This window comes from Gadus chalcogrammus, chromosome 12 (assembly GCF_026213295.1).
Source record: "Gadus chalcogrammus isolate NIFS_2021 chromosome 12, NIFS_Gcha_1.0, whole genome shotgun sequence".
Taxonomy (NCBI): Eukaryota; Metazoa; Chordata; class Actinopteri; order Gadiformes; family Gadidae; genus Gadus; species Gadus chalcogrammus.
Window position 1 is genome coordinate 25557711 of NC_079423.1, and position 24170 is coordinate 25581880.

Genomic DNA, 24170 nt, shown 5'->3' on the forward strand with positions numbered 1-24170 from the left:
ATTATTTTAACGCCATTTCGATTATGAATTAAAAAGCAGAAACACTTAATAAAAGTAAAGCTTTAAGAAAGTGTGTGACTGTGCATGTTTTCAGGTATGTGTGTGTGTATGCGTGTGAGTGCGTGCGTGCGTGTGCACGTGCATGTGCATACCAGTGAGGTTTGCACGGCTATAACGCAAGGTCAGGACTAAATGAACTTTTGTTCCATTTTCACGCAAAGATCCTTCATCTGCATTGAAGCTGGAAGTAATGGAAGTGTGCTGGAGCATTGAAGATTGATGTGAGTAAAGTCCCAGGCCTCTTCCCCTCACCTCCCTGTTTCCCTACTCTACTCTGCCTTTTCCATATCTTGTTTTTCACCCGCTTTCTCCCTTTTTCCAGCACTGGCTTACTCGCTGGTCTATTTCTAAATCCATTTTTTAATGCATCTCCTCCACTCTTCACGACGCTATGCTTTCACTCTTCCCATCCCCATCTTGGCCTCTCTTTCTTTCTCGATTCTTCCTCAGCCCTTTAGCTCACGCTCGCTCTCACAGACAGACACACGCACACACACACACACACACACACACACACACACACACACACACACACACACACACACACACACACACACACACACACACACACACACACACACACACACACACACACACAAAAACCATGCACACACTCTTTCTATACCACCATTTCAAGAGAATTCTCGCAATCCATTCATAACATACAATCTCATCTGCTCTCTCTCTATTACTTTCCCCTCCCTCCCTCTCTATTTATCTCTGTCCCTCTCTCTAAATTCAATGTAATGGCCTTTGAAGTCTAGAAACAGTAATCGAATATAAGATAATGTAGAATACAATAAAATGCAGTTAATAAACTGATCTAATAAAAAAGCTGTATGTGAATGCACCACATATACATCCGAACACCATTAAAGACTCAAACAATAAGATATTCTCAGGACTTGTTCACATTATGTAATCGCTTCTCTCTCTCTCTTCTCTCCCTCCATCCACCTGTCTCTGACTCTCTTCGTCTCTCTATATCTTCCCTCTCCAGGGAACACAATCAGTTAAGTTTGCTACCAACAGTTTATTGACAGTCAATCCCTTCATTCCCAGGGGGGATGAGCCATCTGGAAAATCGCCACAGCTGACAAAGACAACAGAGATAGACAAAGAGAAAGGCAATTTATGCACATGCATGTAGACACATATGTTTCCATGGGTGTGTGTGTTGAGGTTGTCCCGGCAGACAATAATTGGTTGCAAAGACCTGGATTGCCATTCTGTGTTGTTCTTTGTTGTGTGGTTTGGCTCAGGGAAATACAATTGAAAGGGATGCTAATTGGTTGAGTTGATAAAGGGGTTGAGACAGCAGTGAAGACGTTGTTGTAGTTGTCAATTTTGTACTCAATCTCGGCTTTTGCATCACCATCCTCCACCATAGAGTATCCACAATTCTACTCCTTATAACATTGAGAGCCAGCAGTGAGCCCAATTCTGCACTGATGAGTCTATCAATACAATGCCGTGGACAATTAACCATATGGCAGGGAATTTAAAATCAAGGCAGAGCTAGAGGCATGGCAATTGTTTGTCAATTTGGTAGAAAGAAATAGTTCGGAAAGGTTAGAATAACACCAGGCTGGTTGCTGAGAGTAGATATGTCCTTCTGTGTTCGTATGTCTCTCTCTCTCTCTCTCTCTCTCTCTCTCACTCTCTCTCACTCTCTCTCTCTCTCTCTCTCTCTCTCTCTCTCTCTCTCTCTCTCTCTCTCTCTCCAAAAATCCTCAATGATTCACTGCTCTTTGGAGTATGCTTCTGTTTTATTAAGCAATGTGTGAGTTTTATTTTTGTTTATGTACTTTTCTTTGACCTTTATCAATTGGGCAATTGAATAGCGGACATTGATGATTGAGAATGTTAAAAGGGACAGTTAAATTTGATGACATCAAAAGACATCGGTTCTGTCTTTAAAAATGTGCTGAGCCCTACCCTCAGACATGTGTGTATATGCACGCAAACACAGACACACACTGACTCACACGCACATATCCACACACATGCATACTGATAACAGAGATTTTTTATTATGTTATTTAAGATATGCAATAAACTGCCATTGGAAGAAAAATACGCACGCATGCACACACAAGAACAAGCACGCATGCACAAACACAAATAAAAAAGGTTGTTGCTCACTCATGGGTACATCATGGGCAAACATCCCTATTGGGTAGGGTCACACAGACACACACACACTCACATTAATAGATGCATACATGTGTACATGCTAACATATACACAATCAGGCCTTCATCGTCTCGACTCACTAACATGAAAGTGTTGCATGTGCCCCCTCCCAGCGCTCCATAGGCTTATTATCATATGCATGCGGGGGGATATGAATGGTGGGGTCCATTGATTTGAAGCAGCTTGCAGCCTTTCAACGCACACTGCCGGCTTTCAGTCCGTACGGATTGATGTGGGGTGATCATGATTAAAGAGTACATGTTTTTCACGAGATATCTTTGAGCCTTTTTCATTGGAGTTTGAACAAGCAGACCAAACTTGAATCAGAGGGCACCCATCGGCTGAAACTGAGGAAATAATGGAAACATATTGAAACACTGATCATAATGATAACTCTTGGGGAGCAGGTAAACCAAATTACCACTGTAACATTTCTGCTGCTGGGGTAAGATTTGGGAGTTGAGAGCACGCAGAAGAGAGCAAGATTTTGAAAATATGCCTCCCTTGGCTGCCTCCTTCAATATGTTTCTCCACTGAATGCATGGATGGGATAGAAAGGGATAAGGATTGACAGTTAAGACGGATTCACCCAAGCAATCAGAAAAGACGGTCCCTGATTGGTCATTTATTATGAAATGCTTGTAATATGAAATGCCCGTAATTCTTTCCAGCAAAAAAAATCGTTTATAATTTGTCATAAATTAATCCGCAAGCGTAAATGTAATGTATATCTGTAAGCCCTTCTTTGCCTCCCTTCAGAACAATTTCATTGACAATATCAATTGGAATTTGTATGGCTCTGCCAACATCAAAGGTTCCCTAACCCCTAATTTAGGCCCAATCCCATTTCTACCCCTTAGGGGTAAGGGGAAGGGGTAAGGGGTAGAAATGGGATTGGGACTCTGCCGCTACATTAGTGCTCTGGCCCCGTCGTGACGGACCACTCGCTGTGTGTTTGCCGCCCTGTCCAGGCAACATGATGGCGTACCGGAAGGTGGACGACGGGCAGGGCCGCCCGCTGGGGGGGGAGGTCCTGCAGTGCTCCGAGGGCCTGGGGGGTCTGGATTGGAGCCTGGATAAAGAGGGGGACCTCCAGGAACCTGAACCAGGCCTGGTCCGCATGCAGTTGCAGCACGCTGAACACCAGAGGACAGGTACAGCCGTCACCTGTTTTACTCCAGAGCACGGCATGCACCGATGCTGAAACACATGCCACTGTGCCAAAGCGCCACAGTGTCATGCCTGTATGGAGCCGTGTTGGATCATAGCGCCAATGGGGAAAATTTATTAGGAATTAGATTTCATATTTTTTTGACAAGAACAAATATCAATTGAGATTGTCACCCAAGCGATGGACTGAAGGGAAATTAGAACCTGGGGAAAACATTGTTTTGATTGATTTTGTTTTGGGCTTTTAGCAATTCAATTTTTAAAGTTATTTGTAGGTTATAATCAGGCCCTCAATTGAACCACCGGTATTAAGAATTACAATGTTTTCATGTTTCAGTCTCGATCTATGTTGCTCTGTATTTCCTTATTCCGCCGCACTCCCAGCTAAAAGCCTTTCCTATCGTGTTAGCAGCCCCCCCCAACCCTCGGAGGTGAACATGTACTTCTGTGTGTCATACAATCATGCCTTCCTAGTCAATGCACACAATGTAATGAAGCATCGCGTCCTGAGGGTTTTTGTCATCGAGCAGTGACCTTCTCCATGTCAGAATTGACATGACATTTTGACATTTACATTGATTGCTATGTTATTTGTTCATATAACCCAATCGTCTTCAGGTTGCACTAACGCCAGCCCGGACCCTGACCTCATGGAGCCCATCCAGCCCTCCGTGTCCGTCTCCCCTCACGGACGTTTCGAGCGGCTCCAAGAGGACCCCGATTACATCTCCCACTTCACCCGCTGCCCCGGACACAAGGGCCAACGGAGGCTGCACTGCACCCTGGCCAGGTAACCCTTCGGTCAGCCCAGTATGTGATAGTCATACGCCATTACGTCTGCTCACCTTATTGACGACCGCCGCGGCATAAGCACCGGTTGAACCTAGCAGGGAGACGTGGTCGAGTGCTGTGTGTGCTGCTTCCCCTCTGGGGTCTTATCAGCGCTCTCCTCTGTGATTGCGCTGGGAAATACCCTAAACCTGATTGTGAGAGATTGCCCTTGACGACTCTTCAAGCGTCTCCAGAATCACAACGCTTCAATCAGCGCTCGTGCATCGTACATGGGAGGGGAAATTGAATCTGGTGAAATTGGGACAGGTTTATGTCAACGTTTTTTGTGCGAAGCAAGTGAATACCATATTCATGGGGTTCTGAATTAGGGTGACCAGACGTCCTCTTTTTCCCGGACATGTCCTCTTTTCGAGACCTAAAAAATGCGTCCGGCAGGGATTCCAAAAACGTCCGGTATTTTGCCTCGTCGCAAAAAAAAAAATATATATATATTATTGTTATTATTATCTTTTTATTTTTTTTTGCCTCGTCGCATATTTGTGTTTCTGGGTCTTTCACATAACCTACTAGTTATTACCATTGTATATGTCTATGGTTATTACGGCCTTCCAAGTTCTGGAAATGGTATCTCCCTTACGTTCCACCTTCTTGCGCGAGCTGACTGTAGAGAGAGTCTGTCATTGGGCGACCGATCTCATGTGCTCGTTGAGAAGGTGCCGTGTATAGACGTAATGAAACCCCCACTGAAGTACGTAGGCTCACGATACAAACCCCCCCCCCCCCCCCCCCCCCCCCCCCTCCTTGGACCTAGGATCGCCACTGTCTGCAGCCATGCCTAAACGTAAATGTAAGTTCACGGACAAACTAAAGAAAAAATACCCATGTTTTCGCCCCCCCCCCCCCCCCCCCCCCCCCCCGCGACGAAGTGTCCTCTTTTTCACAAACTCAAATCTGGTCACCCTATCTGAATGTCATCCTTCTCTACAAAGCTGACATGTATTTTAATTTCAACTGAAAGGCAAACATTTTTGCCAAGTAACCATTGTGCTTGTCAAAGACTTTGGATATTTGAAAGGACAGTTATGAAAGGAATGTAGTTAAAATCCAGCTTCAATTATCTTGCATATACCTATTTTATTTTCTTAAATAATAATTTTTACTTTCAATGATATTTGGTGATTTTCAGGCACACTCAGTTGACACGTGTTCAACATCCCTGAGCATGTTAGCTATTTTATGATTGTGATTTTAGTAAGTGCTATTTATTAAAGCAAAATGTCAGCCTGTTGCTTTAATTGAAAACATGATACTAATGGCAGGAAGCAGGAAGCAGAATACCTAGAAGTACAGTAGGTGGAATGTATGTTTTGGCTTTCCTTCATGGCGGTAAAAGATGATGGAAAGATTTCGTGATGTGGATCTTTGCTCATCCTTTAGTAAGGCCTCAGAAAGGGAAGAGAAGAGGTATTGAAGTATTTCAAAGCTTATATCAGCATATGCTTCTATTATTTCCTATGGGAAATAATAGATGATCCTGATCACTATAGTAGTGATCAGGAAAGCTACCAACCTGTTGCAATACTTATTATATTCGATTGATTATAATTACCGGTAAGTGTAATACCTGATACATCTATTTCCCTTTTCTCACAGTTTTTAATTATAATCATACAAGTCATGTGAATGACTTGATATTTAGGAAATAAAGTATTGAGACGCTAGTGTAATAAGTTTGGCTGACCGTTCACACTGATCTGGTTTCACACTGAGCAAGTCAACACGAACTGGACTTGGGTTTTTCTTCGCTGAACTCTCATTGTGGTTTTCCTTAAAGGTACCTGCTGGCCGGGGCGTGTTTCTTTGTCACGGGGCTCCTGATTGGCCGTTTCACTCGTTCCCCGGAGAGTGGTCCATTGGCCCTCCCTGAGGATAACAAAGACCTGCTGGAGGATCTCCTTAAAGGGATCACAGCTGACAAGATTAAGACCCTGCAGAGGTAGGCTTCCTCTCCTTGAACACTTGAAATGCAAAACCGCCATTCAAAAAATCCTGTAATCTTTGGAAATAACACGTCTTTACGGGGCTGGGATTTCCTGGGGTTCACCAACCCCAATCCAAACTCCTTTCAAGCTTACAATTGCCCCCTGCTGGGGAGTAATCTGTGTAATGGTGAAGAAACGTTGTTTTGGATACGTACACAGGAATTGCGCGTAGGATTTACAGAGACTGTTTTGACTGTTGATAAACATCTCCAGGAAATTAAACCAGGAAGCACAGAAATAGCAGCTGAAAAAAGTAGCGAATATAAAACAATTGAATGCTGGAATAATCTGAGATTAGCACAACCAGTATACAACTCAATTCATCTTCACAAACTCCCACTCTTTTGCCTTGTGCTGCGCATACTGATGTGCATATTCATGATGTGCTGTTGCCATGGTTTCTTCCATTTAAGTGTGTGCTGCTATATATTAAATATATATTTTTTGCACATATTTATATTTGATGGAACCACATCTACCCAATAGCCAATTAAGCTCTAAATAATACTGAGCATGTGCTTTTTTTAATAGTGTACATCTGCACATGTGCATGTATTTATTATTGTGTTTGTTAATGGATTTACCACTTGAGTTTCTGGAATAAGGTTTGCCCATCGATAAACCACTTCTCAGGAGTGGAAAATGTCCAATAAGTACTTGACAAAAAATGTCCAGTAGATATTGGACCAATAATATCCAATAGAGACTTGACAAACAATGTTCAATAGATACTGGACAAATAATGTCCAATAGAGAATTGACATGTCCAATATAACCGTGACCAAAAATGTCCAATAGAGACTTCACAAAAAATGTCCAATAGATACTGGAAAAACAATATCCAATAGAGACGTCACAAACAGCCTAGATTGAAAACTCGGGATGAACATATTGTTAGAGTTGTCTATTGGGATATGCATGTATTTGTGTGTGTGTTGGTGTGTGTGTGTGTGTGTGTCTGTGTAAAATATATATATATTTATAGATATCTCAGTGAGACGTTCTATCCAGTTTTTCTTTTTCTTTCCTTATATGTTTCTAGAACTGTAATGCATACTAATCCTTTCTATTATTTGCCATTTGCACTTCAAAGCAGGGTAGGGGTGTGAAAGAAATAAACAGACCTCTTCCATGAGTAATTGGATTAAGTTCAAATCCCTGAAAGACTATTTATCCCCCCACGCTCCTGCCCTGGCCTGGCCAACGATAGTTTATACGAAAGTCTGAGTGTGCACAGTAACTCCACAAATTGATTTAAAAAAAATTAAGTTTTTTTCGCTCCTTTTATTGGTATTGAAAAATCATGTGATCCATTTAGAAGGTCAAAAGTATGTGATCAGGTTTTTGCCTTTCCTCCCAGTAAATATTGGCAATTGGTGGTGTCTAAACAATATGTTAATGATTAATAACATTCAATGTCAGCCCAGTATGGACTGGAACATGATAAATAAATGGAAGTGGCTCCATTACAAACCACTCTTATATACACTGCGCTAACAAGTGAACCAAGTGAACTCATGGCAGAGATGATTTCAATCTCACTGCTGGCAGTATACGTACACCGTCTGAACCTTGAAAATGCCTTTGTGTGTTATATCACATCACTGTTTTCCTTTGCAAACCTCAGCACATGACCAGATACATGAGGTTTTCTGCTACATTAGATACCCCTTTTTCTTGTCTTGTTTCCAGCTATCTGTTTTAAATGTTAGCTACAACCAACACATTATAGAACGGACCGAGGAACTCCTCTTCTTAACAATTCACAATTGTCCCATAAGGAACAACCTCAACGCTCGGTCAGTGGTCAACAGGTATCTGACTTTAATTGAAGGAGTCTCTATATGTCTTAATGTATGTATTTATGTCCACATTAATGTTCACCTGAACGACTTTACACAACCCAAGGAAACACCCGAGTGTTTGGATGAGCGTTTCCAGAGAACTCGCCAGCGGCAGTAACCGCAAGTCAGGCTATCGGCCTGTTCTGAACAGGCATGTTTTTGCACGGGCTTTGCACCAGCAATACAAACACATGGTAGCCTTACAGTAAGTTGAGCAAACTGGCCCCAGATTCCATATGGTTTATCATTACACGGGTCATTAAGCCCTCTGCTTCAGTGACCCCGTATTGTCTTCGATTGTCGCAACATGATGTCACCCCGTGGGGCGGTGCCCGGCATGGTTTGTAAAGCCCTCTGTTATCTTTGTATTTCCTGGAGTCAATGCATAGCCATGATCCTTTTTCCTTTCTGAATTCTTCAGCATTGGTGTTACTTTGATATATGCTAGCATTCTGTTGGGACTCAAGAGACTTTCCTCAGTTTCTCCAGTGTCAGTGAGCGTGAAATCCTATTGCATGTATTTCATAAATGATTTTGTCCCAGTATTGCCATCTGCCTGTATACTGTGAGGACCAAATTTACCAGGCATGCATTTGTAGTGGCTTGAAACGACTGACTCATGATACAGCGAATGAAAACAGCAAATGCGTACCCTCCACACAGCTAGAACCAAGGCATGTGTACATCCAGTTTTTATTACAATGTTATAATGATAATCTAGTAAAAGCGTGAATCGGGTTTCGTTGTGGAGACATACGGGGACGGATATAGTTTCCACAGTGCTGTGTAAGCTAGTCAGCCTGCCCGCTGCCAGGTGGCCAAGTAGCACTCTGACTTATTAACCAATCACACGAGCGCTTACCTCACCGACGAAAACAAGCCTGTGTGATACCACAAGGCTCGAGGTTACATTGGTTGTCCTCCCTCTCCTTTTCCATCCATCTCTCTCTCTCTCTCTCTCTCTCTCTCTCTCTCTCTCTCTCTCTCTCTCTCTCTCTGTGTCTCTCGTCTCTCTCTCTCTGTCTCTCTCGCTCTCTCTCTCTCTGTATCTCTCTCTCTCTGTCCCTCGTCTCTCTCTCTCTGTGTCCCTTGTCTCTCTCTGTGTCCCTCATCTCTCTCTCTGTTTCCCTCATTTTTCGTCTCTCTCTCTCTCTCTCTCTCTCTCTCTCTCTCTCTCTCTCTCTCTCTCTCTCTGTCCCTCGTCTCTCTCTCTCTCTCTCTCTCTCTCTCTCTCTCAAATTTTCTCATTCTCTGATCTTCCTCTCTCACCTCACCCTGCCTCTCTCTCTCTCTCTCTCCTCACCCTGCCTCTCTCTCTCTCGGTTTCTCCCTCCTGGTCTTGGTCTCCGGGGAGTCGACAGCACGTCGGCTGCGGAGCCCAAAGTCAAAATGTGTCTCGGTCGCAAAGAATTCATCGTAACAAAACACGTACGTGGCATTGTGAGTGAAGCATAATGCATTTATTTTCCCTCTAACCGTGATGATTGATTGCTTTTGAATAAAATAGAGGCGAATATTGCTTTGGGAATATGGTTTTGCGTATTCAACAGAAATGCTGTGGCTGCAATCTGCCTTCTGTGCCGGGGTGGGGGGGCAGGGGGGCGGAAATGCATAATGAACTGTGTGGCTGTGTGTCTGTTTGTTTGGATGTATGTTTGGATTTGCATTCCCTCCAGTGTGTGTTGTGTGCGTTTGTGTTTGCAGTCCGCTGTGGCATGTGAACGTGTGAAACATAGCCCTTGTCAGAATAACACCGTAGCGCCCCGACGTGCGTATCCGCAACAGTGTGTTTGGTATTCCATAATGCCGCCGGATGGATAAATATCCACATCATGCCAAAGGTTGAACAGACAGGCAGGTTCTCGAGCCGTAACATGTGAATTATGGTAATGTTATAAACATCACAGCACTCACAGTCATAGAAATCCTTGAGAGGGACATTTTTATTGTCGTTGCTTTGCTCTTGCAATGCATGGTAATGAAAGTGAGGTGGGGAGTGAGAACCGGCACGGGGGAGGGGTGGGCGGAACCAGGAAACGTGTTTCGAGGGATTGAGGGAAAACAGGGGAACAAATCAGGAAGGTTAGGGCGAGGGAAATGCCTTGCGCCAAAGAGGGCATGAAGAAGAAAATAATGTACAAGCCACATGCCTGGGGTGCCATGTGCAAGGCTGGAAGAAACTCGGATTTCCTCTTCCCTTCTTTTCCATCTTTATGTAGCTTGTTTGTTTGTTGTTCATTTTTTCTCCCTCTTCATTTTTTCTTTTTTCTTTCCTTCTCCCTTTTCTTCTTCCTTGCCTTTCTTTAAGCTTGTTTCCATGTGAATCTACCCCCTCAGCGCCATGTCTCTTGTTAATCCTCCCCATGGATCCTCAAACTAACTGTGAAGGCGGTCACTCTTCTGATTGGGGGGAGACTCTTCAGAGAAAGTTGTCATTCTTTTCATTAATTTCATCAGTTTAAAAGTTTACCTCCTAGTTCCAAGAGGGCAACCATAAGCCGCCCCTATAGCTCAAAACTCTGACCGTAAGCCGCCCTTGTTTCTCACCCTCTGTGGGAGTAACCAGTCAGAGCCAGCATACAGCTAGGCAGTTTTGAGAGGAGCACAGACCTCCGGGACAGTCCTTGATGACCCCTTCGACCCCTCCATCCTCACTTTAGATCGCTTTATTAAAAATCGCGGATATTTGTTGATTATCTCATATCTTCCTAACAGTCAAAAAAATCAATATTGCCATTTATCAACTATTCTGAATGGTATGGCCGCAGACACCGAGGCTGAAGCAAAACGTTGTTCCATTTGCACACCGCATCTACAGTGGAGTTATTTAAAGAGAAAGCTAAGCTAAACTGACATATGGAGAATGTATTGAACCTTTTGGAAAAATACCCCCAGGGGTGCCCGAGAGGGGGGGAGGATGAGCACCCCAGTCGGACGGACACAACGGCAACAGACCTAAGCAATGGACAAACGACTATGAGCAAGCAGTGTACATGTGGTAAAATCTGCAAGAACATCCAATGCCTAAAGATCTACCGAGCGAGGATGAAGTGCCCATTGGGAGCAGAACACAACGCACAGGTTTTAAACCTGGTGAGACCCAGGAGGGACCAGGCCCGGAGTCACCACATAGTGCCCGGAACCTCCAAGTGTTGGAAGCTAATCCCTCAAGCATCAAATCTGACAGGAGGCGGATCAAATGGCCAGCAGCTAGCATGACCTCACTGTGGAAGCAGTTCGATGATGATGTCGACCAAATTCTGGAGGCAACGGTAAAGGGTGGGGCTGACAGGAAGCTACAAGCTATGACAACAATCATTGTCAGTATTGCAGCTGAGCGATTCGGTGAGGAGGTAAAGAAAAGCTCTGGAACAACTTACTCAAAGAACCAAAGAGCTGTGAGGATCCATAACATCAGGCAGGAGATGAAGGCACTGAAGTTCCAATACAAGGAGGCCGTAGACGAGGATCGCATTGGCCTGGCCTAGCAATGTGCATCCTACGGAAAATGATCAGGGATTCTCCGCCGGGCTGTGTGTCATCGGAGGCGGTGCCGTGAGACAGGGGGAAAAGCGCGCTGCCTTTATCTTCAACCCCTTCAAGTTCACCAAGGATTTGTTGGGGCCGAAGCACAGTGGTAAACTTGCCTCCTCACAGGAAGAGATAGACCAACATCTGAGGCAGATGTACAGTGACTCCGCAAGAGAGCAGGAGCTGGGAGAATGTAACATCCTCATAGACCCCCCTGAACCTGAGGTGCAGTTTGACATGTCAGAGCTGCAGCTAAAGGAAGTCAGGGAGGTCGTCCGCAAAGCAAGGGCAAGCTCCGCTCCAGGACCGAGTGGCACTTCATACAAAGTGTATAAGAACTGTCCCAAACTCCTGCTGCATCTGTGGAAAATCCTGCGAGTCTTCTGGAGAAGAGGGAGGATCCCACATCAATGGAGAGTAGCTGAAGGGGTGTGGATCCCGAAGGAGGAAAACTCTACCCAACTAGACCAGTTCCGCATCATCTCCCTACTTTGTGTCGAGGGAAAGATCTTCCTCAGCACTGTTTCCAAACGGCTGTGTACCTTGAACAGAACACCTACATCGACACATCTGTCCAGAAGGGCGGCGTTTCGGGAATTCCAGGCTGTCTGGAACACAACGGTGTGGTGACACAGCTGATAAGGGAGGCAAGAGAGACCAAGGGCAACCTGTCAATGCTGTGGCTTGACCTGGCAAATGCATTTGGCTCCATTCCACACAAGTTGGTTCATCTCACTTTGACAAAACATCATGTCCCCAGCAAGTGTACAGAATAGGGCTGCAACAACGAATCGATAAAATCGATAAAAAATAATCAATTACTAAAAGCGTTGGCAACGAATTTGGTCATAGATTCGTTGAATCGCGCAAATAATACGTCACTCTTAGGCGCGGCACTGTTTACAGTCAGCCGCCGACAGGTTGGTTCATGGTTCATGCATGTCCACAGCGACCATACAAGCTGTGGTCGTATTTAGCAAAATACGACCACAGCTTGTATTTTGGTCATATCTTAACAATGGACTGTAGGCCTATATAAAAGTGTTTTACCTTCACTGTCTTTCGGTTAAAAAAAACTCCTTTAACTCAGTATCCGTCTAGTCCAACCAAAAACTCTGTCAGCTGCTGCTGCTGCAGACCGTGTGCAGACGGGCTCGGAGTCGGCACCGCGTGCATCAACAGTCATTCAAAGCAGCGGTAGTAATCACACAACCGGACGGTGTAGAAAGTCCCGTCAGTTAAAAATAGTAATCCAGTTTTTATGTATGTTAAAATCGGCAGAATATAGAGCTAGTTAGCTTAAAAAAAGTAGCAAACAGTGTCAAAGGTGATGTGTTCAATTTGGGTCAGTAATATGATTGATGTGTTGAAAGAAATTTGAGATTTTGTATATAGATAGAAAATAGATAGTAAAGATGGAATTATGACCTGTATAACGTCCTATTTTTGAGCTATGATCATCTTATCAGCAATTAAAGCAATAATACAAGTTCTATTTCGACAAAATAATAGAAAAGTATCAATAGTGGTATCAATAAAGACTTGGATCGTTAAGGAGTCTCGAAAATGGTATCAATATCAATAAAGATTAACGATCTCCTGTCATCTGAGAGAAATTAAGATGATTTAATTTATTTTTAGTTAGTATTTACCGGTTAAAGATCTTATCGGTTAACCGGTTAACCATGGACATCCCTTGTATACTGTATAGATGTAAATGTATATCACACATTGTATGTTTTTTTGTGTTATCCCAGTTATGTTTTTTTATTTTTTTATCATTTAATATTACTTTTAATAGTTCCGGGACGTTGGAGCAACAACCTGGTGTTTTTACACTTCAGTCTGCCCTGTCAATTCGAGGTAGTGTTCAGTTTTTGAATAAAGATGCGGCAATTACAAATTTTTCTTTTTTTTATCCGATTCATCGACTAATCGAAAAGATAATCGAACGATTAATCGATTATTGAAATAATCGTTAGTTGCAGCCCTAGTAGAGACCTCATTGCTGATTACTACACCAATTTCAGGATGAGGGTCTCTTCGGGAGCACTAACCTCACGTTGGCACAAGGTGGTGATCGGTATCATCACAGGGTGCACTATCTCTGTGACACTATTCTCCCTAGCCATGAACATGCACACCAAGTCTGCTGAGCTAGAGTGCAGAGGGCTCCTATCGAAATCCGGTCAACGGCAACCCCCCATCAGGGCCTTCATGGATGACCTCACAGTCATGACAGAATCGGTCCCAGGCTGTCGGTGGATTCTGAAGGGACTCGAAAAGGAGATGGACTGGGCCCGGATGGGAAAACCAGCCAAATCAAGGTTTTTGGTGCTGAGGAAAGGGAAGGTGGTAGACAAGTTCCGCTTTAACATCACAGGCACAGCCATCCAAACCATCTCAGAGGAGCAAGTCAAGAGCTTGGGCAAGGTTTTTGACAGCTCTCTGAGAGATACAACATCTATCCAGTCGACCTGCACTGAGTTGGATGGCTGGTTGAAATCCGTAGACAAGTCCGGCCTACCTGGAAACCGATGCGGCAGAGAGGGCCTCAAGATGGCTGTGGCTCAAAAGAGGAGAGCCATGGAGTCATGGTAGCTAGCTAGCCATCTGGACACAGGCTGGGGTCTGATCAGCCCCGGCTGGGTTCCCTAGAGGAGGGCGTATTATATTGAAAGACCCGAAACGTCTGATGATCCCAGGCACATCACTGATGATGTGTCCAGAGGCATCAGTAGATGTTTGTACACAGCGAACAAAGGCAACTACAACCACAGTTATAAAATGTCTTATTTCCGGACTAACATTAGTATTCGTTAACATTATATTCAAAATACTGACATTCACGTTTAACTGAAAAACATTTTTATTTGGTTAACTGGATGCTATATCTCCTCAACAACAACAACAACTGTGTTTGTGCTTTTCTGGTGTCTTTCATTGTTGTTGTTTTTTGCATTTCTGGAAGCTGAAGCTGGACTTGCTGGTGAATTGTTTGAGTCCCACAACGGTTGGTCACTGTAAAAGTTAACTTCAGGCCCTGGCGCTGAGGCAGGGTTGATTCTGCATTGCTGACACCGTCTGGATTCATCTGGCCATACTCTCTCTTAATTGTAATTAATAACCGTGTTTAACACAACAAATTAAACAATCTCTAATTAATCGCCTGATTAATCTTCTTATTAATCAATCTAAATTGTTTTATTTGGATTCGGCATCACTGATTGAAAAATGCATGTCCACGTTTATTTATCCGTGTCCAATTGTGCTGTTAGGACTCGGGACTTGACTTGGACTTGCACGCAGACTTAAACCCTGCTCTGTGTGTGTGCGTGTGTGTGTGTGTGTGTGTGTGTGTGTGTGTGTGTGCGTGAGCGTGTGTGTTGCCTCATGTGTTGGCTTGCGTCTGTCGCCATCCGTATATGGTTTGTCTTTTCCTAAATTGTCTTTGTTTTCTCTGGGTGAATGCAAGGGGAAGGCATGGAGGCCAGGGGTGTCATTCAATTCTTTCATGAGAGAAGAACTGCTCCTTTTATGGTTGTCCGTGTCCGTGTGTTTGCCCGATTTCTTTACGGGGCCTGTGTGTACCTGCCTTATTTGCTTTATTTGCGGTGGCAGAATTGGTCCCTGGAGCATTAACCCCTGCCACCTCAGTTAATTTGTGGTACGTTTAGAACACACCGATAAAGTCAGTCGCTGCAGGCCCCAAAAAAAAACATTCCTTACCCTCAAGTCTGCTTGCAGAAAGGATTTATCTTCATCACCAGTCAATGTACATCCTTACACTGTGGATGATTGTGTTTATTTTTCATCAAACTCATTAAATGTAAACACAAAACCTTTTTTATTCACTTAACCATTTCATTATTTAATGCCAAATTGTTTATAATTACTTTATAATAACTTTATTTGACCAGCCCTCTCTCTTTCTGTTACAATTTGAAATGGCCTTGCAGCCCACTTAAAAAATACGCAGTTCTATTATTCTCTTGCCATTCAGTGGGTAATGAACCACACAAATTAACCAATTGTCATGTCACACACTTTTGCGGGACTTTGTGCATATGCTTTTCATTCTCATTGTTTTGGTGTATCGTCTCTGCTTCAATCCACTTGGTGACGTCCCGTTAAGCATGTTGCTGTAATTGGTCGTGCACATTGATATTTTTTTCCATCTTGCTCTGAAACGGCTGGATAATCCACAGGGAGCCAGAGTGAATTTCAAGAGCCGTGTCTCCAGGGAGCTGCTGTGATGAGATGGGGTGGGGGGGTTCATTAGTTAGGCAGTTTCTACCAAATGTTTGTTTGCTATGTATCTACCGGTGTTCAAAATCATGATTTCCCTATGATAACAACTGTGCTATCAAGATTTCTCGCCCCTGTTCACCACGCAACCAAATGCATTATGATAATGTTAAGAACTGAATTTAATTGGTATGATTTCGAATCCGAATTATTTTTGACAAAGAAAAGTTTCCTCAGACATTGAAGAATTTTTTTGGACAACACAAAACCAGTGACCAAGAAACATGGGAGCTGCCTTCTAATCTGTTATCACTCATGTCATGGTTTTCAGCGATGTTCACAAACCTTCAATCTGAAATAATCATAGACATGTCAAAATGTGGACGCATCATCGGTTACTTCAACCATTGTTGTACACATGCAAGTAATGAAGATGTCGATTTTGCCTTATGGCCACTGACATTGCTCAGGATTTTTGTCCCCAGCAGCGGAAACAAACCAATATTCTACGCATAAAGGGTGGGATTGAATGTTCGCCTTGCAATAGTTTATTGCCAAAAGTCCGTTATATTCAATCCATCATATTTTTTTAGAAATAAAACTTCACTTCTCAAAATAAATAATATGGAGATGAACAAGCCAGTGAGATCCAAACCGAATTAAGATCAAATGTATTTGCATACAAAGCAAATGCATTATGAGAATTGTATCACATTTTTAACATTGACCTAGAATGTTGATGGGTCTTTCTACATCTAACTACTGTGAACAACCGTTTGAGCAACTACATTCATTCAAAGAATATGTTCATTGGACAAATGCCAAAAAATCAAAAAATATTTTGTTATTTTTTAGTGTATAAAATAACATTCTCTTATTAGAAAGTAGCCATGCATGACGGTTGCTCTTGAATGGATTCTTAAGTCTAAGTCACATGGGAAAGTTGCACTTAGGCACCTGATTGCGAAAAACTGCAAATAGCAAACGGTTCCTGATTGGTGTGCAGGCTGAATAATTATTATTTATCCCACATACTTGGAATGAGACTGGAGATGTAGAATTGATAGTAAAAATCAAAGTGTAGTGTTATTAATTAAAGAGACTAGACAAAAAATAGGTTGATGTTCCCATTACATCACTCACTCTAAGTGGTTGATTATAATTGACTGTACGACACAGTCGTCCCACTCAGAATGTCATGAAATAGAAATAGAAGGGCTTCGTAATGTAATGTAAAGGGCAGGAGGCCCTGGCTTCCTGTGGCATAAAGATGACTAACGACTGGAGGACCAAAGTCACTGCTCAAAGCCCACGCATGCACATGCATAAACACACCAGTGCATGGTTTTCAAATAATCAGTGTCAGACAGGCAATCAGCCTCTACTACTTAAATAAGAGCGAGAGACATGAAAATGCACAGCTCTAATTGATTCATTCCCGTCCCAAAATTATGCAATTTATCTTTTGCACCGAGGGTGACCATCGCTTGGTATAGAACGCGGTACAGAATTACCAGCGTGTCATAAATTTGTTAAGCCAGTCATCCTATCGACTCTGATTAACGGTGAGATATAAAAAAAACAGAAAAGCCGGCCTTTGATATTAGTTTAATTGACTACACACTGGCCCATTCAGCAATATATCATTCACATTGAAGACCTTGAGGCATTCATACAGGAAATCCTCCCGCCCTCATCCTCCCATTTATTAATGAATTATCTGAGGATGTCCTTGACTTTTAATGTCTTGATTCCCCCTGATCTTTGGCAGGTGGACATCGTATTAAATTCAGCTGCTCATATAACATATAAATTGCTCGTGTCCCGTATTCTAATTCACCATGATGGATTAGAGCGCCATCGTGGGACGGGTTATGAGTGTACTGCTTTTTACTCGTATCAGGTTTAATGCTAGATGCTGCACTAGTCTTGCACGCTTCTGGTGATATAACGACCGTTATAGGGGAACCGCTATGCTTGATTCATTGGTAAGACAAGGGAGTACTTCCTCATACACTTTTTTATAACAATCACAATCTGAAACTTCTACTCTGTTAAAATATTCAGCAAATGTTTAATGTTTTTTCCACGACTTGCAAACCAGATTGAGTATTGTCACCATAAAGATGCTCCCAAGACTTTGCTCCTTATTCATTGTCTGATTGAATTTACTATAGCTCCTGGTCCTCTTTCAAAGTGCTCCTATAAGACTAAAATATGCAAGAAGAAATGGCAAATTAATGTTTTTCCTTCATAATTAAATTACCAAAATGTCACCCATGCTCGCTCGCACACATAAACATGCATCTAGTAAATGCATTATTTATAAGGAATATGGAAATTGTTCATAAGTGATTTTGACAAGCAAAACATTTGGACAAGCCAAACATTTGAACGCCATTATAAACTAGTTCCAACAAATGAGGAACAAACATGCAGGGGCGTCTTACCAACTCCAATTGCACCTCCGTGCTTTAATGTTTGGGGCCAGTGGTGTGTTGTGTGCGTTTCAGTCCATAAAGGGCAGGTTAAGGCCTGTGATCTGAGCACATCTTTGTTGCATATAGCCGTTGTACACTATCAACAAGTAAGGACTCTGATTCCAAGCAGTCCATTACTTGTTTGCTAATCCGATTGATTTTAAATATGACATATGACCTGGCTTTGTAATACTAAAGGATCAATTATTCTTTATAATGTTTTTATCAGGCATTGTACTTCAAACACATCTTAAGCCACACCAAATTAAACTTGTTGTAGAATTGATTCAAAAGGACATTTGTATTGATAACCCTTTGAAGCATGCATATATGACTCCATGGTGACCTTGCTTTTGCCCCCAAGGACCGTAGAAAGCCTACAACTTTTGTGTAATTGTATTTTCCGCAGTGCTGCGTTCATTTGTGCCGAACGTATTTTCATTTCTTTAGATAACACTTACAGTACACGTGTTTGCATGGGAGAGTACGGCTGGTGGCAGAGGAGAGAGGTTTAGACTGAGGTCACACGTCAAGGCGGATCCAAACAAGCTGTGGCGTGTGTCAGCTCCTATTTATTATCGCATGTCAGCTGAGGACCATGTCTATCCACTCTCTGATGTTTGATAGTTCACCTGACTATGTCAAAGTAAAAAGAAAAGTACCTTTTATTTAAACTTATTTTGTTAAGTAACTGTCGAGAGATGTTTAGTGGATTGATAACACTGTAGGGCAATGTGTAGTGCAGATTAACAAAGCTGTTTCAAATGGAAATGCAGAACTAAGTAAAGGCTCAATTTAGGCCTGGGCTTTCTTTTAGATAACGCTTGGGTTAAGATGGAGTTTCGCCCAGAGAAGAAAGTGTTCTACCTTCCGGTTTGACCGATGTAGGTAAGAGACATGCTGCTTAGGGCCTCAAGATTAATCCTTCCTAATGACCCTTATAACTTAACTTTTACAATCAATCCCAGCACTGAAGAAAGTGTTGTTTAAACTTCAGGGATAACTTAATGAACCTCTCCAAACAGCAGAGACAAGGCAACACTCAAGCTCCCACCACACAAGCCAATTCTACCTTAGCTGGCAAAACAGCAACTAGGGCGGTGACGACAGCTAACACAGATGTGGCAGGCCCACCTCAGTTGACGAGAAAATCTCTTCGAGACACCAGAAGAAGCAAACGCTTTTGTGATCTACTTGATGCCACTCAGGGGAAGAACAGTGTCTGGAGCTGTGTGGTCAAATGCACGCATAAAAATACATAACCTCTTTATTTTTGTTATTTACTATGTTTACTCTGGGGGGAAGATGTTGATTGATTAATAGTGGATTGATTTATAGGGAAACTGCAATGCACAAAGGTAATTGGGAGCCCTCTAGGTTAGGGAAAGGGAGAATGGTCCATTGGGAGAACTGCGTTCCATAAGGAGGCAGCAGTTTACCTCAGTTTGGGGGGGCCACATAAGGAAAGGGATGGTTCCCATTGGTTTTACGACGGTTTGACGGTATTTCATTTTGTGGATTAATTAATATTCTTTCATCTAATAAGCTATACTTTTAATGCATTAGTCCTCATCACAATCCTGTATGATAATGACTGACACATCAAATAGAAACATAAGAATTAGAGGATCAGAAGTTTGGCTCTTGTTTATGCTCACCCTTAAAAATATCACTAAACAAGAAGTAGCATTCCCACTGGAAACAATATTTTTCAAAATAACAGCAGATTTTAACAAACTCATGGGTAGGACAAGTAATTCAAATGTTAATACCAAGGCAAGAGAAACAGCAATATTAATTCATAATAAGGTCCATCTCTGACCCTCAAGGCTGATATATCATAGTGACTCCCTCCCTCCTTCATATTCCAGTTATTATTGCTTGTGTATATGTTCCTAACTGGGATGAGGCAAGTCTTATAAGCAGGTTGATTCATGTTACCAAACCTGAACTCATCCTCTCATCTTTGGTGGGGACTAGAACTGTGTAATTGATCCGGCCCTAGATTGTTTAAGCTCGATGTCAGTGCCTCCATCTAAAATGGCTCAGTCTTTGTCAACATTTTTAACAAGGCTGGTTGCATAAATCCCTAGTGGTTCGATATCCTACTTTTTGTTCGCTCCTATTCAAAATCAACATTTGTTTGATTAATTGTAAATTTAGACTATTCACTCCTATTGTTGGACTTATGTTTCTTCCTCAACCATACCAAACGTCCCAGTTGGAGAATGGTCTCAACCTATTTAGCAGATCAAGTTTATTCGATTTGATATCCACGTCTATGGACAATTTTCTGAAAAGACTTTCAATTGGAGGCGCTCAAGGTTATAATCAGGGGGGAAATTAAATAAACTGCAAAACGTAACGAAGCCAGAATGCTAAGACAGGAAAAATTCAATAATTAAATCAGTCCCAAACTTTTCCATCTGACCTTCACCTGAACTGTATGAATTCAGACTGGGTTTATAAATGCAATACAACCTATTAACAGGCAAAACCGAACAGCTCTACCTCGACCAACTGGTTTGGTATTTAATCATGTTGAGAAGGCGTGTTGCCCCCTGGTCCATCAATTGCAGTGTAGATCTGCATCCAAAATCTATCCCATATAAAGGGAAGACGGCTTACAGTTTACCTTGTTAAAATAATAATAATATTGTCTTGAAATTTCTATGATTCAGATATGCTTTTATTTCCAAAACTTAAATGATAACCCATCCATTCATCCTAATAACAAGGAAGAGCTGCTTGAGCCCCTTGAAGTCGCCATCTCATATGCAGCAATGGGATTCACAAATAAGGCATTCCTTGAATTGGTTATAGATTACCTTTGGCCTTGCCAAATAAAGTCACAGAAGCTACTATTAAACTTGTATTAATAACTGATTCATATATTTCCAGTTCCAACAGGACAATATCACTTTGAAGCGGAGATGCAAACATATCAGCCAAGTTCCTTGCCACTTGGTTAGACACTGTTATAAAGAACATAATATCTATGGATCAATCAGGCTTCATTAGGGGTAGTCATTCTTTTATCAATATACGCAAACTCCTTCTAATCACCCCCTCATCCGCATCTTCGTTGACTCCCAAGGTAGCGGTGTCCTTGGATGCAGAGATGGTGTTAGACCGGGTTGATTTGCCATATTTGCTTGAAGATGAAAAATCTGGAATACAGAGTTTCCTTATATACGGATATATCTCAGATACTGTGTTGTCTACCCCTGACATTGTGAACGTGCTTTCGTTTTTTGGTGTTTTTCTTTACGATATTAATATAAAATGTTAATGTTTTGAGGTAACAACGGCCTGTGAAATTGCAGAAACAGACTTGCCCTCCCCGTTTCTAGTGAAGATATAAGTAATTAACAAGCTTAAACTTCACCTCTTGAATGGAGTGCTGTAAACATGTATTTAGCTGGAAAAATTGCAGGCGTTAAAAATAAAATATTGCCAAGGTTCTTGTGTTTGTTTCAGAGCATCCCAATCTTCTGAAAATTTTATTTTTGGCCAGATGACAAGCTTGTTTTTAGGGAGTAACAAAGGCATGGGACAGAGGGAGCTCTTCCCAATATGATGTACTATTTGTGCGGGCAGTGAACCTACAAATATGGTTGATTGTATTCTGACCAAAAACACAGATTGGTGTAAAGCAGAACGGCATACCTGCATAACATTTCACTCTCTGCACTAGTCACTGCCAAGTTACCTCTATCTCCTAAAATATATTCGTCATGCCCTTTTGTAATCACTCGTTGGAATTGCTAGAACGTTTGTAGTTTGGGCCTTGTGACCATATGTGTAAACGTTCAGCCCAGTGTAGAAAGGTTTGTGATCATGGGTCAAGTATGCCCTGGGCTATCCTGGGGCTTACGTTAGCCTGGGGCTAAGCAGTGAACATTGATCATTAAACCTATTACAGTTGGATGTTTTTTATTAATAATATTTTAATAGGGGAACACATCCTTTTTAAACAATTAACTAAATTATTGCTTCAATAATCTGTGATATGAAATTCCCATACATGCAATAATGAGAAATCCACACTAACAATGTTGAACGTTTCCTGCAGAAAGAAAATCAGCTAAACATGTTATGGACTTTCTTTCCTTTCTTATTCCAATCTAGCGCAGTGTTTTTCAACCTGTGGTACACGTACCATTGTTGAAGGTACTGGAGGGTACTGAACAATAAATATTATTGATTTTTCAAGATAAATATATCAAATGTTTTGATATCGCTTGTTATTATTTCAGAAAGGTTTTCTCAGGTTTTGCTTTCTGTATTCCATCATAGATTTTCCAATGTAATGTTTTCGATCTTCTTTTTGTGTTAAATTGTGTTTGTTTAATAAACACACTGGGGGCATAAGCAGCACGGCTGGATTTATTTCCGCTGATTCCCACTGGCTATGGCCTTCTTGCGGTAACAATTGTGTATGAAGGGGGCTCTGGCAGTCTTTGCTCACCCACTGCAAGTGTATTTATTCATTTGTGTACCGTTTGCAGTTGAGGTTTGCAAAAGGTCTCGATGAAAATGTAATGGTGCACCTAAAGTCAAAGGATGGGAACCAGTGATCTAGAGTCTGTGTGTTTGTTTGGTGAACTGGCAAGCGTCAACATTTTACATTTACTCTATTACACCCTGTCTTTACCCCTCAGCTTCTCTCCTTCGTTCCCTTTCATTTAGTATTCCTGACTGTTGTCACACACACATCAGTTATTCCAAACCACCACTGCGTCTAGATGTGACAAGGCATACATGAAAACCCTGTGTGGGTGTATACGGGTGTGTGTGTGTTTGGTTGGCGATGCATGAGTTACTGTGATGTGATGACATGCAAAGGCAGCTTCGAGATTTTTTTTTTTAGTTTTGCTATATGTATATATATATATATATATATATATATATATATATTTATAATAGTTTTGATACCAGAAATTATGATGTAAAGTTTTGCAGTCATTAATCAAATTAATCATTTTTATTTCTCCAACAGAAAACTCCCTAGTGTAACCATTTGCACTGACATCAATGCAGTGGCAAAACAAAAAAATATCCTTGAGCCATTTTGCACAGCTCAGTGCAAATTAGGCATGAGGGTTATTCATCTGAATCCGGATGTGTGTGGGGCATACATTCCTACCACAGCCAAAACTATATTGAATAATGTAGTGCTACTGGCCGTAACATTGAATTACGTCATGAGCGAATCACATGTTACATGAGTGTGATTTGTTGTTCTGACTTTGTTAATTTTTTAATCCTACTCAGATCGTTAATGCAAACAAATTCTTCATCATTATATTGCCATGTTGACGGAACAAAAATACGTTTGTTTGCGAAGAATTACATGGTAAATAAAATGTTGCACAGTCTTTGGGTTCCTTATTTGCTCCTGCTGAGGCCCCATTCATCTCACTTCAAAACCGAGAAGCACCCTCCCTCCCTCTGATGATTGTAGTTTAACATTTGCGGGCAAATTATTAGTTGTATCTACATAGCTGCATATGTTGCTTTCAGATTGGGCAGAGTCTGGCATACAGATAAATCAGCCGCTTTTGTTTCCTCTTTTTTCCTGGTAAGTATTACATCTATAACACATTAATCAAAGTATTCCCCAGCTAATACCCACTTTGTGTGGCTTTGTAGCCCTGGGATGCCTGCCTTCCAGAGTTCATGCCTACGTCCTCAAGGATGTCAGTTGGGTAATTACCAAGGCTGTGAATATGGCCCCCATGCAGTGGGACATTCATGGTCTTCTGAAGCCGAATGCAATGTTGCAAGCTATCCACTTTCAATTA

General features: G+C 42.0%; 1 protein-coding gene across 1 annotated transcript in view; it reads left to right on the plus strand.

Annotated features, from left to right (window-relative positions):
- Nucleotides 1-3235: 3235 nt before the first annotated feature.
- LOC130392767 (inactive N-acetylated-alpha-linked acidic dipeptidase-like protein 2) overlaps nt 3236-24170 on the plus strand; it is a 154567-nt gene continuing 133632 nt past the window's right edge. The window contains exons 1-3 of the mRNA XM_056603267.1: nt 3236-3410; nt 4045-4216; nt 6053-6214. Coding sequence (XP_056459242.1) covers nt 3236-3410; nt 4045-4216; nt 6053-6214 — 509 coding nt within the window. The remainder of the gene's footprint in view (nt 3411-4044; nt 4217-6052; nt 6215-24170) is intronic.